This window comes from Teleopsis dalmanni, chromosome 1 (assembly GCF_002237135.1).
Source record: "Teleopsis dalmanni isolate 2A chromosome 1, ASM223713v2, whole genome shotgun sequence".
In the NCBI taxonomy this organism is placed as follows: Eukaryota; Metazoa; Arthropoda; class Insecta; order Diptera; family Diopsidae; genus Teleopsis; species Teleopsis dalmanni.
The window spans coordinates 203816870-203833721 of record NC_051846.1 but is presented as its reverse complement, the minus strand read 5'-3'; the positions used below and the strand labels follow the sequence as shown (position 1 = coordinate 203833721).

Below are 16852 nucleotides of genomic sequence, written 5' to 3'. Positions count from 1 at the left end.
AATGGTTTCACTGAACAATATACGGCTTGCAATTATGCATACACAAATGTAATTAACCGTCCCGTTTATACTAGTGGTACCGCAGCTTCAGCTTGCACATCCGGCAAAGATGCAACTTATAAGTCCTTGTGTTCTACTGCGGAAGTATATAATGTAAATTCATAAATATACATTCCATCTTTTAATTGAAAGGAAACGATAGATATATGTACTAATAAATAATGATTATTTGAAAATATATAAGTAAATCGTTTAAGAGTTTTTAGAACTAAAAGTTAAAGCTAGGAAATTATTTCTATCATAACTACTAATGCTCTTTCAAAGTCTCTTATCCATATTATAACAATAAAAGTAGTATAACAGTAAAAAGTAGCTATATCAAAGCTAACATAAGAACTAAGTCCATCTAGAAATAAATAATGTTATTTCTGTATACTGTCAACTTAAACCCCAGTCATGTATTTTAAACATATTATTTATTGGATTTCATTAGAAGAAGAGAGCAAATTGAGCTCTTCAATTAAGTTATATTCAATAAAATATAATTATAATTAATTCTAAGCAAGACCCCTAATTAGGAAGACTGGTATTTCTTACATAAAATATATTTTTTTAGTTAAAAATTAGTTATATTTACTATTAGCACGTGATGAATACTTCAAGCAGTTAGGTCAACTATGTCTAAACCATCTACCATATAGGTATACGAATACCTTTTCCATTATAGTTTGTGATGTGTTTTACGGAAACTATTCCCATTCTTATAATTAGAATAATATTAAGGTTAAGGCAAATATAAATTAAAGTCTCTCTTTTTACAAATCGAACTTGAACTACTTTAACTACGAGTATATTAAGAGTTATTAAGAGTACATAAGCTTAAGGTCTATGTTATAATACATGAATTAATAAACTATTTATTTGTATTATTTCTAAAACTATATTTCTTTTAAGAATCCTATCAGTACTTTTATTAACAAATTTGCAACCGTTCTAATTATTTTTTACCTATATGTATGAATAAAGGCAGGCATGTATACTACATTATTGATATCAATATATTTATATATTTACATGAATGTATTTAAGTGAATTTTTACAAAAAATACATGCAATCATTTACAATGAATTAGTGATAAAATCAATAATGAAATTGCAGCTTATACATAGACGGAACAATATATGTTTATATCAAATGTTGCTAAAGCCATTTGCAATGTTTCTATACATGCATAACATGCATTATTAGGGTTTAAATGTTGCGAATGAAAAAACATTTGCAAATCGGTGGTAATGGGTTATATGAAGTCATGGGTTACAGCATATCTGATTTGTAGTTCTTTAAAGAACCAATATAATCTGAGTTTTATATCATTTATTATTTCAGAACTAGAAATGGTTATTAATAGGATTATGTCTAGATACAGTTTAGCAATGTTGTTAAGAGATTATTTATAATAACAATTTCTGAAATTTGATATATTTACATTTTTATTAATATAAATTAATATCTCTCTTTTTAGAAATCGAATCGGAACTGCTTTAACTACGAATATAATAAAAGTTGTTAATTATAATTATTTACATTATTTAAGTGAAACAGAGCGTAATATCTATTAAAGACACATTCGTTTTAAATTATTTATTAAAATCATTTGCTCTCATTCGGATTCGAACACGGAACTCAGTAGCAATGATCAGGGTTGCTAACCACTTGACTATTGAACTTTCTTATGTTGATATAAATATTTGAAGGTGAAGAAATTGTTTATAAAAGGCGAAATGAGATTATAAGAGAAGAACAAATCAGTTACTTGCAGAATCCTTAGTAAGAGTTAGAACAACAATATACACTCATTAATTAATTAAAAACAATATTTTTTTAATTTCGTATAAAAAAATTTAAATATATTTTTAAGAATTTACATTATACACTTCTTTAGTAGTACATAAAGATTTAAAGTTTGGATTTCTACCAGTTTTGCAACCTGAAGCTGCAGTACCACTAGTATAAATGGGCTTACCCAGAACATTTGTGTACGCATAATCGCAAGCAATAAACTGGTATGTGGTACCACTTTTAGTTTGGCGCAAAATGGCACAACCCATATGTGTTGCCTTCTCCTGGACTACTTGTGTGAAGTGACCAATTGCTTTACTGTAAGTTAGAAATATAAATGATTATTTTAAAAATTATAAAAATAATAAAAAAATCATAATAAAATACAATAAAAAAATTACCCATTTGTGGGACTCTTGTAACTGTTAATGTATGACATTGAACAATCCTTATATTCATTGTACCACAATTGTACATGTGAAACGGCAACAGATTGTACGGTTTTGGTAGTACCAGACCAGCCACTGTAGGCCAAGTTTTGACCAGCGAACTTAAATTTATCAGTATTACGACATTCATCATGGTTCATGACGCATTGCTTAACATTTAATTCAGCCAACTTGGCTAATTCTGCATCCCAAACTATAGTCGCCATACGTTTAGCGGCCTTATATCCATTTAATTTTCCAGATGCAATAGTATTCCTGAGGGTGTTATGTTTATTCAGCAAAGCTTTTTTTAATGCAGCTGTCATGGGCACGATTTTCGCATCGCTGGAACATGCCGATGCAAACGCCTTAATATATTCAAAATAAATTTTTATATAATATTATATTAGAACGGATTGTGAATGATAATTATGGAAAAGTTGTGCTTGTATGAAAAATGTAATGTTATTACAATAACAACTATGGCCTAAATTAAAAGAAATTTTCTATAATAAATTTGATTTTATTAAAACAATAATACTTTTGTAGTATCCGTAACAGTCCGAGAATTCACTGGATTAAAAATTGAGTTTTTGAATATAAAAATTTCTTCACTATTATTACTTTTCTATTGAATGATAGTTCTTTTATAGTAAGAGATTTCTTGTAATAGAAAACACGCGTTTGAAATAAAAAAATTAATAGAATTCCACACCATCATGATTTCTGAACCCTTTAAAGTACGGAGGAACATTATACATCAAGCTAAATGATATTGAATGAACAAAAATTGCTTACTGGCTAAATAAATCAATCGTTTTTGAGATGTTCGGAATAATTTTTATAAGTTTTTTCGAATATTCGACTCCTTGAGACCGTGTGTTTCAATAGGTACTCGTACTGATAATGGAATCTCACCAACCAAAGGCTTTTATATATTTTTTGGATCAAAAAACCAACATTCAAAGGTAAAGCACCTTAATACAAGATATCATGTATATTATACATAATATTCAACATTATTTAAATTTTGAGAACTTCATAGCATGAAATAAACTTTAAATAATATAAGATATAAGAATATACAATCAATATATAATATCAAGAGAATGATATTCTATTGTGCTCCTCAGTCCCAAAAGCAATAGAGCATCTTGATATTACAATGAAATATATCGAAAATTGTGTTATTTTTATATAAAATAATTAAAATTTAAATAAATCAGTAAGCACATATATATTATAGATTTCACTTACTCCGTTGTTATTGCAGGCAATATGCGTTGCACCGGATTTACATAATGTAGAACTGCAATAGTTAGTCGACAAAGTTAGTTCGATTAAAAGCGCGAAACTAAAAACGCCGATTAATTTTAAACACAGTGCTCTAGACATCTTTGAAAGTAATTAACTGATCTAATTCGATATTTGAGATGTTTATATACCAATTTTTCCTTCAAATAGAATACACCACAACACCACAAGTATTTATACAAGTGCTTCCAATAACAATAATTGTATACAATATTGTTTTATAATAATTAGTTTCTTAATTTTGGCCAAAAAAAGTAGATTATTATGTCGAAAACAAAAACATAGATTTATAGAAACATTGAAATCAAAGGTTTTGTGCGCGTTTTTTTTTCAAATGAAACATTTGGGAGCATAACGTTTTTCATAGTATCACGTACCCACACCACCCTTTCAGAATAATAGGATACTAACACTTTAACGCAGTTAAGTGCGTCATAATATTTTGATTATAATAATATATTTAATAAAATATTTATTAAAAACAAATTTGTTAAATTATTAAAACAATTGGTACACTTAAAAAAATATTAAAAACTTTTATTTATTATATTTTAAAATTATTAAGTGCGATTGAATTATTTAAGTTTTAGAAAATTAAGAAAATAATGGATAGCATTTAATCTTCTCCCTTGACCTAATAGTTCTTAAAATACTTCAGCCAATCATATAATAGCCGCCCGTTCTGGCTGTTTTTTTTTCAACCTTTTCAACTCCACCTATCTATTTTATTTATTACCGACTGATTCTTCTAAACCCTCGTTAGTCGTTGTACTTTGTGCTTTGTCCTCCTGTATTCTTCATTCTTCACGTAATAATGGTATAATGATATAATGGTATCCCCATTCATCAACTAATAAGTTATTATTAAACGTATACTATCACGACTAATAATTTAACATGGGAAATTTGTTGATAGTATAGATAAATAATTTTTTTTTATCAAGATTGGCATATAGTATATACAGTGTGAAACACAATTGAACTCCAGGGAACTTAAGGGCGATAGATGTGTCAAACCGATTACATTGTTAACTCGTAAAAGAGTGCGATAGATTACACGAAAAAAAAATTTAATTTTATCCGGGATGGAATTCATGTGTGATAATGTGGTTACCTTACATCTGATAGGAAAACTACAAGTTGGTATTTTTAAAGACCTGTAATACGTAAACATAAATAAATAGGTTGTGTCTGTTTTCGTAATACGAGTAGCTTTGCAAAACTTTATGGTAAGGGTCGAAAGAGACGTGTCACATCAGTAAAAATGGTCCTAAAAGTAAAAAACGGAATTACATGAAATTTATGTATATATAAATCTATATATATAAAAATATATACATATATATGTATATACGTATATTTATATAGGAGTTCGACTCCCTTCAATTAGATATGAATAAAGCATTTTGATTTCACATTTCTTTAAATTGTGGATATTAATAAATGTAAGCATCTTGATCTTTTCAATACAGAAGATACAAATTCATACTTAAAATTTTTGTTTTTAAAATTATGGGATGTTCATAAAAAATAACTGCAAAAGATTTTAACACCTGTAAATAATTAAAGAAATAATAATTTATTTCCGAAAAATACGCAGGGATCGTCGCTGAGTCGATTTAAATATATTTTTCATAATTCAGAACCTTACTGTCATTATGAAAAACTTTAAACATGACATCGCGAAGTAGATTATCCTGAAATAGATTAAAGTATGGGCGCTTTTCTCTTTAATTTACCCTCAAGCGTTATTATATCATCTAACCCATGCATTAATAATAAACTCGATGTATTTTTAGGCATATCTATGGATTGTAGTATACAGAGTGACAATAAAATTAATTTCAATCATTTATAATCTATTTTAGAGTAATGCCTTATAAAATTAATAAAGCTACATTTGTAGGAAATATCTGGATAACACTAAAAACAATTTGAAGAGAGCTTACAACCTACACAATGTATCAGCGTTGTGTTATCATCACTGGACGCTTATATCCATTAAATTGTGTTATTAAATATTCACAGATAAACCATTTACACTAGTTGCCATATGTAAGTATTATAATTATTTACATAGCTTATGATGTTTCATTAGGTGCCCTTCCGTAATCATTTGTAGGTGAGCGAACAGGTTTGGACTTAATTAGATTATTTGAAGACTGATATAAAGATGATGTCACCGACATTTTTATGGTTTTAAAACTAACGAAGACGTGAAATGTTGCAACGTAACCAATTGCAGCCTATAAAGAAAACGCCTGTGACGTGACCCCAGATATATAAACCTATAAAGTGGTACAATTATAGTATTTCCATCTTATATATATACTCAATACCATTTATTCAGGTATGTTGACAAACTGAACCGAAGCTATAGAGACATTTATGAATTATATCCTAGATAATTCAAAAGTTTGAATTATTCTACATAATTTTCTCGTTCACATTTTATTAATGTATGCATGTAAGTATGGTTTGTATATAAATCATATACACATTGATTGCACTTATGCGTCTGATAATGTGTTGACATCATATGATTCAGCGGTGGAGCATAAATTCTTATAATTTTTATTGCGTCCTGTGGTGCAGCTTGATGCTACAGTCCCACTATTATAAACGGCCTGATCCAGTACATTAGTGTATGCATAATTGCAAGCAATGAATTGATAACTAAATCTTCCTTTTTGTTGGCGTAAAATACCACAGCCCAAATGTGTAGCTTTCTCTTGAACCATTTGTGTGAAATGTCCAATCTTTTTACTAAAAATATAATTATACAATATTTTCAAGTAAAAAACTGCAGAAATTTGAGTTTGCAAAATACACACCCATTTGTTGGATTTGAATAGCTATTAATATAACTCATAGAAGCATCTTTATATTCATCGAACCACATCTGTATGTGTTGCATTGCAAGAGATCGCACCGTTTTAGTAGTACCATACCAAGCTGAATTTGCCAAATTCTGTCCGGCATATTTAAAACTATTGGTGCTTCGACACTGGTCATGTTTCATCACGCACTGCTTTACATTTAACACAGCTAATTTAGCTAATTCATTATTCCAACGCACTGTCGCCATACGTGTGGCAGCTCGATATCCCGATATACTACCACCGGCAACCTGATTCCGTAACTGATTATGTTTCTTAACTATAGCGTTACGGAGGTTCCTTGATATTGGCATTATTTTCACATTACTTCCACATGCTGAACTAAAAGCCTGCAATACGAAATAAGGAATAACCGTCAAAATGTACACCTATTTTTACGAGTTTCGGTACAGAACCTACACCATTATTTCCACATGCTATATGTTTTTTTCCTCTACAAAGTGATGAACTGCAATAATTTGTTTGTGAATATATTTCTCTTGCAAGGAAAAATATTAGAAATAGACGAATTACAACCGCTTTCATTTTACTTTAAATTAGAACTAACCAGATCAAAGCCTAACAAAAGGCAAAACGTGAAGAATCTTTTATTTAAACAACTGCGATTATATTTTAAACAATTTAACTGCTTTTCATTTATAAGATTTTATAAGCTTTTTATATACATAAGACAACGTATTTACGTACATTACACGTTCGTTTCTACATATATGAAATATTGACTTTCATAAATCTTCAATAGTAAACATTAAATAAAAATATATATATACATATATATTTATATATATAAAGAAAATGGGTTATAGTGAAAAAATTTTATGTCTAAGAAGTGTTTTTTAATATTTAATCATGGTTTGATCCTATAACTGTTTCGGATACCATCAGATATCCACCAACAGTGGTATTCGGAAACAACTATTATGTCCTCGGACTTTTATTTGAGGAAGCCTATATCCAACGACCCAAATATAAAGGATTTCACTTTTATAGTCCTGTGAAGGCACTATTTTATTAATATACATATGTTAAACAAAATTTTTTCTAAGATTTCATAAAAACATTACTTCACAGTTTTAGCACACCGATAAGAATGTGCTGTCAATTCTGATCGGTAAACATGATCACCAATATTTTAATTTAAAATAGAGAAGATATCTGCTACGGAATAGGTCCCTTCTGACTTAGTTGTGCTAGAAATATCTCGAACATATATTTTAAGATTTCCTGAGCTCTTACCAGGCATGCGATAACAAATCACCAAAGATTACCTTAAAAGGATCCAATATTGTAGTTCTTCTGCAAAAATAATTTGATATTATGTATTGATATTGAATGTTAGGTTTCATGTGAAAATTTTATATGAAAGTGAAAACGTGTTCAAAACCTCTGTCACAAATGCCAAAGCCAGTTTATGAACGAAGTCATACCTTTTAAAGACTGACACTTAAGGAACAGAAACGGTATGATACAAAAACAAAACAAAGTATTTTCCATCAGGAAATTCCAATTTCGATACAATTCATCTCTTTATTAATAAATTGTGTATTTGAATACTCAATGAACTACTTTAAACATAATTCTTACAGCAACCAAGTTGGCCCGAATTTTATTTACCAACTCATTTTAAAATAAAAAAACAAATTAACGACTACGGAGAATGTTCGCATATGGATTGAAAAATGAAAACTTATTAATGTCACATTTTATTAACATGATTAATATTTGATATACTATTACCAAAATCAAATTGATTTAATTTAAAAATATACATATCTTTAAAATAAGCACAAAAAAATACTTCAAATCTAATTGCATTTTTTTAATTTCAACCTTTGTCAAGATTTTGTGATGAGTTACAGACCATTTATTGATTGTGACCACAATTTGTTCAGCCACGACATCTCAATTCAGTACGCGTATTTATGATTCCATTTGTTCCTTCCACTTGTTTGGCTATAGTAGTTATTAGAAATATGATACCCTGCAGCTCTGTAAATCTTCAATATGACTAAGTTGAATACACAAATACAATATCTCTATTTGAACACGCTAGTTTAGGAGATGGTTATGACGAATCCGTAGCGGAGGTAGTTGTTGCAATGGACTTAAGATGACTTACTGGAAACACAGTAGTTGCAGATGCTAGACTTGTGGTTACCGAACCAATAGTTATAGTTGCATTTCTTACTAGTTCTATGCTCTCTGCAGCTTTAGTTGTTGCAGAGGTTGAAGGTGATACAGTAGAAATTACAGGTGGAATATTTTTGTTTGCACTCAATGGTTGGAACACGGTTGTGATGAACCGGTAACGGATGTAGTGTTTACAATAGACTTAAGATTACTTACTGAAGATACAGTAGTGGCAGATGCTGGACTTGTGGTTACCGAACCAGTTGCAGAGGTTGAAGGTGATTCAGTAGAAATTACAGGTAGAATATTTTTGTTTGCACTCAATGGTTTGGGAGACGGTTGTGGTGAATTGATATCGGATGTAGTTGTTGCAGTAGAGTTAAGGTTACTTACTGGAGGTACAGTAGTGGCAGATGCTGGACTTGTGGTTACCAAACCAGTTGCAGGGGTTGAAGGTGATTCAGTAGAAATTACAGATAGAATATTTTTGTTTGCACTCAATGGTTTGGGAGACGGTTGTGATGAATCGATATCGGATGTAGTTGTTGCAGTAGAGTTAAGGTTACTTACTGGAGGTACAGTAGTGGCAGATGCTGGACTTGTGGTTACCAAACCAGTTGCAGAGGTTGAAGTGATACAGTAGAAACTTCAGGTGGAATATTTTTATTTGCACTCAATGGTTTGGGAGACGGTTGTGGTGAATCGATATCGGATGTAGTTGTTGCAGTAGAGTTAAGGTTACTTACTGGAGATACAGTAGTGGCAGATGCTGGACTTGTGGTTACCGAACCAATAGTTGTTGTTGCATTTCTTACTGGTTCTGTGCTCTCTGCAGCTCTAGTTGTTGCAGAGGTTGAAGGTGATACAGTAGAAATTACAGGTGGAATATTTTTGTTTACACTCAATAGTTTGGGAGACGGTTGTGATGAATCGATATCGGATGTAGTTGTTGCAGTAGAGTTAAGGTTACTTACTGGAGGTACAGTAGTGGCAGATGCTGGACTTGTGGTTACCAAACCAGTTGCAGAGGTTGAAGGTGATTCAGTAGAAATTACAGATAGAATATTTTTGTTTGCACTCAATGGTTTGGGAGACGGTTGTGATGAATCGATATCGGATGTAGTTGTTGCAGTAGAGTTAAGGTTACTTACTGGAGATACAGTAGTGGCAGATGCTGGACTTGTGGTTACCGAACCAATAGTTGTTGTTGCATTTCTTACTGGTTCTGTGCTCTCTGCAGCTCTAGTTGTTGCAGAGGTTGAAGGTGATACAGTAGAAACTTCAGGTGGAATATTTTTATTTGCACTCAATGGTTTGGGAGACGGTTGTGATGAATCGATATCGAATGTAGTTGTTGCAGTAGAGTTAAGGTTACTTACTGGAGATACAGTAGTGGCAGATGCTGGACTTGTGGTTACCGAACCAATAGTTGTTGTTGCATTTCTTACTGGTTCTGTGCTCTCTGCAGCTCTAGTTGTTGCAGAGGTTGAAGGTGATACAGTAGAAATTACAGGTGGAATATTTTTGTTTACACTCAATAGTTCGGGAGACAGTTGTGATGAATCGATATCGGATGTAGTTGTTGCAGTAGAGTTAAGGTTACTTACTGGAGGTACAGTAGTGGCAGATGCTGGACTTGTGGTTACCAAACCAGTTGCAGAGGTTGAAGGTGATTCAGTAGAAATTACAGATAGAATATTTTTGTTTGCACTCAATGGTTTGGGAGACGGTTGTGATGAATCGATATCGGATGTAGTTGTTGCAGTAGAGTTAAGGTTACTTACTGGAGATACAGTAGTGGCAGATGCTGGACTTGTGGTTACCGAACCAATAGTTGTTGTTGCATTTCTTACTGGTTCTGTGCTCTCTGCAGCTCTAGTTGTTGCAGAGGTTGAAGGTGATACAGTAGAAATTTCAGGTGGAATATTTTTGTTTGCACTCAATGGTTTGGGAGACGGTTGTGGTGAATTGATATCGGATGTAGTTGTTGCCGTAGAGTTAAGGTTACTTACTGGAGATACAGTAGTGGCAGATGCTGGACTTGTGGTTACCGAACCAATAGTTGTTGTCGCATTTCTTACTGGTTCTGTGCTCTCTGTAGCTCTAGTTGTTGCAGAGGTTGAAGGTGATACAGTAGAAATTAAAGGTGAAATTTGTTTACCACTCAAAGTTTTCGGTAGACAGTTGTGATGAAATCGATATCTGGATGTAGTTTGTTGCAGGTAGAGTTAAGTACTGTACTGGAAGGTTTACAGTAGGCTCAGAATGCTGGACTGTGGTTACCAAACCAAAGTTGCAGAGGTTGAAGGTGTCAGTAGAAATTACAGGATAGAATATTTTGTTTGCACTCAATGTTTGGGAGAACGGTTGTGAGATCGATATGGGTATGAGTTGTTGCAGTAAGATGTTAAGGTTACTTACTGGAGATACAGTAGTGGCAGATGCTGGACTTGTGGTTACCGAACCAATAGTTGTTGTCGCATTTCTTACTGGTTCTGTGCTCTCTGTAGCTCTAGTTGTTGCAGAGGTTGAAGGTGATACAGTAGAAACTTCAGGTGGAATATTTTTGTTTGCACTCAATGGTTTGGGAGATGGTTGTGGTGAATTGATATCGGATGTAGCTGTTGCAGTAGAGTTAAGGTTACTTACTGGAGATACAGTAGTGGCAGATGCTGGACCTGTGGTTACCGAACCAATAGTTGTTGTTGCATTTCTTACTGGTTCTGTGCTCTCTGCACCTTTAGTTGTTGCAGAAGTTGAAGGTGATACAGTAGAAACTACAGGTGGAATATTTTTGTTTGCACTCAATGGTTTGGGAGACGGTTGTGATGAATCGACATCGGATGTAGTTGTTGCAGTAGAGTTAAGGTTACTTACTGGAGATACAGTAGTGGCAGATGCTGGACTTGTGGTTACCGAACAATAGTTGTTGTTGCATTTCTTACTGGTTCTGTGCTGTCTGCAGCTCTAGTTGTTGCAGTGGTTGAAGGTGATACAGTAGAAACTACAGGTGGAATATTTTTATTTGCACTCAATGGTTTGGGAGACGGTTGTGGTGAATCGATATCGGATGTAATTGTTGCAGTAGAGTTAAGGTTACTTACTGGAGATACAGTAGTGGCAGATGCAGGACTTATGGTTACCGAACCAATAGTTGTTGTTGCATTTCTTACTGGTTCTGTGCTCTCTGCAGCTCTAGTTGTAGCAGTGGTTGAAGGTGATACAGTAGAAATTACAGGTAGAATATTTTTATTTGCACTCAATGGTTTGGGAGACGGTTGTGGTGAATCGATATCGGATGTAGTTGTTGCCGTAGAGTTAAGGTTACTTACTGGAGATACAGTAGTGGCAGATGCTGGACTTGTGGTTACCGAACCAATAGTTGTTGTCGCATTTCTTACTGGTTCTGTGCTCTCTGCACCTTTAGTTGTTGCAGAGGTTGAAGGTGATACAGTAGAAATTTCAGGTGGAATATTTTTATTTGCACTCAATGGTTTGGGAGACGGTTGTGATGAATCGATATCGGATGTAGTTGTTGCCGTAGAGTTAAGGTTACTTACTGGAGATACACTAGTGGCAGATGCTGGACTTGTGGTTACCGAACCAATAGTTGTTGTTGCATTTCTTACTGGTTCTGTGCTCTCTGCAGCTCTAGTTGTTGCAGAGGTTGAAGGTGATACAGTAGAAACTTCAGGTGGAATATTTTTATTTGCACTCAATGGTTTGGGAGACGGTTGTGGTGAATCGATATCGGATGTAGTTGTTGCAGTAGAGTTGAGGTTACTTACTGGAGATACAGTAGTGGCAGATGCTGGACTTGTGGTTACCGAACCAATAGTTGTTGTTGCATTTCTTACTGGTTCTGTGCTCTCTGCATCTCTAGTTGTTGCAGTGGTTGAAGGTGTTACAGTAGAAACTACGGGTAGAATATTTTTATTTGCACTCAATGGTTTGGGAAACGGTTGTGGTGAATCGATATCGGATATAGTTGTTGCAGTAGAGTTAAGGTTACTTACTGGAGATACAGTAATGGCAGATGCTGGACTTGTGGTTACCGAACCAATAGTTGTTGTTGCATTTCTTACTGGTTCTGTGCTCTCTGCACCTTTAGTTGTTGCAGAGGTTGAAGGTGATGGTGATACAGTAGAAACTTCAGGTGGAATATTTTTATTTGCACTCAATGGTTTGGGAGACGGTTGTGGTGAATCGATATCGGATGTAGTTGTTGCAGTAGAGTTAAGGTTACTTACTGGAGATACAGTAGTGGCAGATGCTGGATTTGTGGTTACCGAACCAATAGTTGTTGTTGCATTTCTTACTGGTTCTGTGCTCTCTGCACCTTTAGTTGTTGCAGAGGTTGAAGGTGATACAGTAGAAACTTCAGGTGGAATATTTTTATTTGCACTCAATGGTTTGGGAGACGGTTGTGGTGAATCGATATCGGATGTAGTTGTTGCAGTAGAGTTAAGGTTACTTACTGGAGATACAGTAGTGGCAGATGCTGGACTTGTGGTTACCGAACCAATAGTTGTTGTTGCATTTCTTACTGGTTCTGTGCTCTCTGCAGCTCTAGTTGTTGCAGAGGTTGAAGGTGATACAGTAGAAATTACAGGTAGAATATTTTTATTTGCACTCAATGGTTTGGGAGACGGTTGTGATGAATCGATATCGGATGTAGTTGTTGCCGTAGAGTTAAGGTTACTTACTGGAGATACACTAGTGGCAGATGCTGGACTTGTGGTTACCGAACCAATAGTTGTTGTTGCATTTCTTACTGGTTCTGTGCTCTCTGCAGCTCTAGTTGTTGCAGAGGTTGAAGGTGATACAGTAGAAACTTCAGGTGGAATATTTTTATTTGCACTCAATGGTTTGGGAGACGGTTGTGGTGAATCGATATCGGATGTAGTTGTTGCAGTAGAGTTAAGGTTACTTACTGGAGATACAGTAGTGGCAGATGCTGGACTTGTGGTTACCGAACCAATAGTTGTTGTTGCATTTCTTACTGGTTCTGTGCTCTCTGCACCTTTAGTTGTTGCAGAGGTTGAAGGTGATACAGTAGAAACTTCAGGTGGAATATTTTTATTTGCACTCAATGGTTTGGGAGACGGTTGTGATGAATCGATATCGGATGTAGTTGTTGCCGTAGAGTTAAGGTTACTTACTGGAGATACAGTAGTGGCAGATGCTGGACTTGTGGTTACCGAACCAATAGTTGTTGTTGCATTTCTTACTGGTTCTGTGCTCTCTGCACCTTTAGTTGTTGCAGAGGTTGAAGGTGATACAGTAGAAACTTCAGGTGGAATATTTTTGTTTGCACTCAATGGTTTGGGAGACGGTTGTGGTGAATCGATATCGGATGTAGTTGTTGCAGTAGAGTTAAGGTTACTTACTGGAGATACAGTAGTGGCAGATGCTGGACTTGTGGTTACCGAACCAATAGTTGTTGTTGCATTTCTTACTGGTTCTGTGCTCTCTGCACCTTTAGTTGTTGCAGAGGTTGAAGGTGATACAGTAGAAACTACGGGTAGAATATTTTTATTTGCACTCAATGGTTTGGGAAACGGTTGTGGTGAATCGATATCGGATATAGTTGTTGCAGTAGAGTTAAGGTTACTTACTGGAGATACAGTAATGGCAGATGCTGGACTTGTGGTTACCGAACCAATAGTTGTTGTTGCATTTCTTACTGGTTCTGTGCTCTCTGCACCTTTAGTTGTTGCAGAGGTTGAAGGTGATGGTGATACAGTAGAAACTTCAGGTGGAATATTTTTATTTGCACTCAATGGTTTGGGAGACGGTTGTGGTGAATCGATATCGGATGTAGTTGTTGCAGTAGAGTTAAGGTTACTTACTGGAGATACAGTAGTGGCAGATGCTGGACTTGTGGTTACCGAACCAATAGTTGTTGTTGCATTTCTTACTGGTTCTGTGCTCTCTGCACCTCTAGTTGTTGCAGAGGTTGAAGGTGATACAGTAGAAACTTCGGGTGGAATATTTTTGTTTGCACTCAATGGTTTGGGAAACGGTTGTGGTGAATCGATATCGGATGTAGTTGTTGCAGTAGAGTTAAGGTTACTTACTGGAGATACAGTAGTGGCAGATGCTGGACTTGTGGTTACCGAACCAATAGTTGTTGTTGCATTTCTTACTGGTTCTGTGCTCTCTGCACCTTTAGTTGTTGCAGAGGTTGAAGGTGATACAGTAGAAACTTCAGGTGGAATATTTTTATTTGCACTCAATGGTTTGGGAGACGGTTGTGATGAATCGATATCGGATGTAGTTGTTGCCGTAGAGTTAAGGTTACTTACTGGAGATACAGTAGTGGCAGATGCTGGACTTGTGGTTACCGAACCAATAGTTGTTGTTGCATTTCTTACTGGTTCTGTGCTCTCTGCACCTTTAGTTGTTGCAGAGGTTGAAGGTGATACAGTAGAAACTTCAGGTGGAATATTTTTATTTGCACTCAATGGTTTGGGAGACGGTTGTGATGAATCGATATCGGATGTAGTTGTTGCCGTAGAGTTAAGGTTACTTACTGGAGATACAGTAGTGGCAGATGCTGGACTTGTGGTTACCGAACCAATAGTTGTTGTTGCATTTCTTACTGGTTCTGTGCTCTCTGCACCTTTAGTTGTTGCAGAGGTTGAAGGTGATACAGTAGAAACTTCAGGTGGAATATTTTTATTTGCACTCAATGGTTTGGGAGACGGTTGTGGTGAATCGATATCGGATGTAGTTGTTGCAGTAGAGTTAAGGTTACTTACTGGAGATACAGTAGTGGCAGATGCTGGACTTGTGGTTACCGAACCAATAGTTGTTGTTGCATTTCTTACTGGTTCTGTGCTCTCTGCACCTTTAGTTGTTGCAGAGGTTGAAGGTGATACAGTAGAAACTTCAGGTGGAATATTTTTATTTGCACTCAATGGTTTGGGAGACGGTTGTGGTGAATCGATATCGGATGTAGTTGTTGCAGTAGAGTTAAGGTTACTTACTGGAGATACAGTAGTGGCAGATGCTGGACTTGTGGTTACCGAACCAATAGTTGTTGTTGCATTTCTTACTGGTTCTGTGCTCTCTGCAGCTCTAGTTGTAGCAGAGGTTGAAGGTGATACAGTAGAAACTACAGGTAGAATATTTTTATTTGCACTCAATGGTTTGAGAGACGGTTGTGATGAATCGATATCGGATGTAGTTGTTGCCGTAGAGTTAAGGTTACTTACTGGAGATACAGTAGTGGCAGATGCTGGACTTGTGGTTACCGAACCAATAGTTGTTGTCGCATTTCTTACTGGTTCTGTGCTCTCTGCACCTCTAGTTGTTGCAGAGGTTGAAGGTGATACAGTAGAAATTACAGGTAGAATATTTTTGTTTGCACTCAATGGTTTGGGAGACGGTTGTGATGAATCGATATCGGATGTAGTTGTTGCAGTAGAGTTAAGGTTACTTACTGGAGATACAGTAGTGGCAGATGCTGGACTTGTGGTCACCGAACCAATAGTTGTTGTTGCATTTCTTACTGGTTCTGTGCTCTCTGCAGCTCTAGTTGTAGCAGTGGTTGAAGGTGATACAGTAGAAATTACAGGTAGAATATTTTTATTTGCACTCAATGGTTTGAGAGACGGTTGTGATGAATCGATATCGGATGTAGTTGTTGCCGTAGAGTTAAGGTTACTTACTGGAAATACAGTAGTGGCAGATGCTGGACTTGTGGTTACCGAACCAATAGTTGTTGTTGCATTTCTTACTGGTTCTGTGCTCTCTGCACCTCTAGTTGTTGCAGAGGTTGAAGGTGATACAGTAGAAATTAGAGGTAGAATATTTTTGTTTGCACTCAATGGTTTGGGAGACGGTTGTGGTGAATTGATATCGGATGTAGTTGTTGCAGTAGAGTTAAGGTTACTTACTGGAGATACAGTAGTGGCAGATGCTGGACTTGTGGTCACCGAACCAATAGTTGTTGTTGCATTTCTTACTGGTTCTGTGCTCTCTGCAGCTCTAGTTGTTGCAGTGGTTGAAGGTGATACAGTAGAAATTACAGGTAGAATATTTTTATTTGCACTCAATGGTTTGGGAGACGGTTGTGATGAATCGATATCGGATGTAGTTGTTGCCGTAGAGTTAAGGTTACTTACTTACTGGAAATACAGTAGTGGCAGATGCTGGACTTGTGGTTACCGAACTAATAGTTGTTGTTGCATTTCTTACTGGTTCTGTGCTCTCTGCAGCTCTAGTTGTTGCAG

General features: G+C 35.2%; 4 protein-coding genes across 6 annotated transcripts in view; 1 reads left to right on the top strand and 3 right to left on the bottom strand.

Annotated features, from left to right (window-relative positions):
• Window positions 1–240, top strand: part of LOC119667098 (antigen 5 like allergen Cul n 1-like) — a 3551-nt gene extending 3311 nt beyond the window's left edge. Inside the window, exon 4 of the mRNA XM_038076384.1 lies at window positions 1–240. Within this exon, the coding sequence (XP_037932312.1) occupies window positions 1–165 (165 nt within the window). The 3' untranslated portion in view covers window positions 166–240.
• Window positions 1–16852, bottom strand: part of LOC119671448 (TATA-box-binding protein-like) — a 162243-nt gene that overhangs the window by 60288 nt on the left and 85103 nt on the right. The gene's annotated exons all lie outside the window — the stretch shown is intronic.
• Window positions 1915–3663, bottom strand: LOC119667097 (antigen 5 like allergen Cul n 1-like). The gene is made up of 3 exons (XM_038076383.1): window positions 3526–3663; window positions 2242–2636; window positions 1915–2158 (listed from the first exon to the last, which is right to left on the bottom strand). Exons 1-3 carry the CDS (start codon window positions 3661–3663, stop codon window positions 1915–1917), a joined length of 777 nt encoding a protein of 258 aa, XP_037932311.1.
• LOC119671450 (antigen 5 like allergen Cul n 1-like) lies at window positions 6025–7001 on the bottom strand. The gene is made up of 3 exons (XM_038082087.1): window positions 6882–7001; window positions 6417–6811; window positions 6025–6348 (listed from the first exon to the last, which is right to left on the bottom strand). The coding sequence occupies exons 2-3, from the start codon at window positions 6773–6775 to the stop codon at window positions 6093–6095; spliced, it is 615 nt and encodes a 204-aa protein (XP_037938015.1). The 5' UTR covers window positions 6776–6811; window positions 6882–7001; the 3' UTR covers window positions 6025–6092.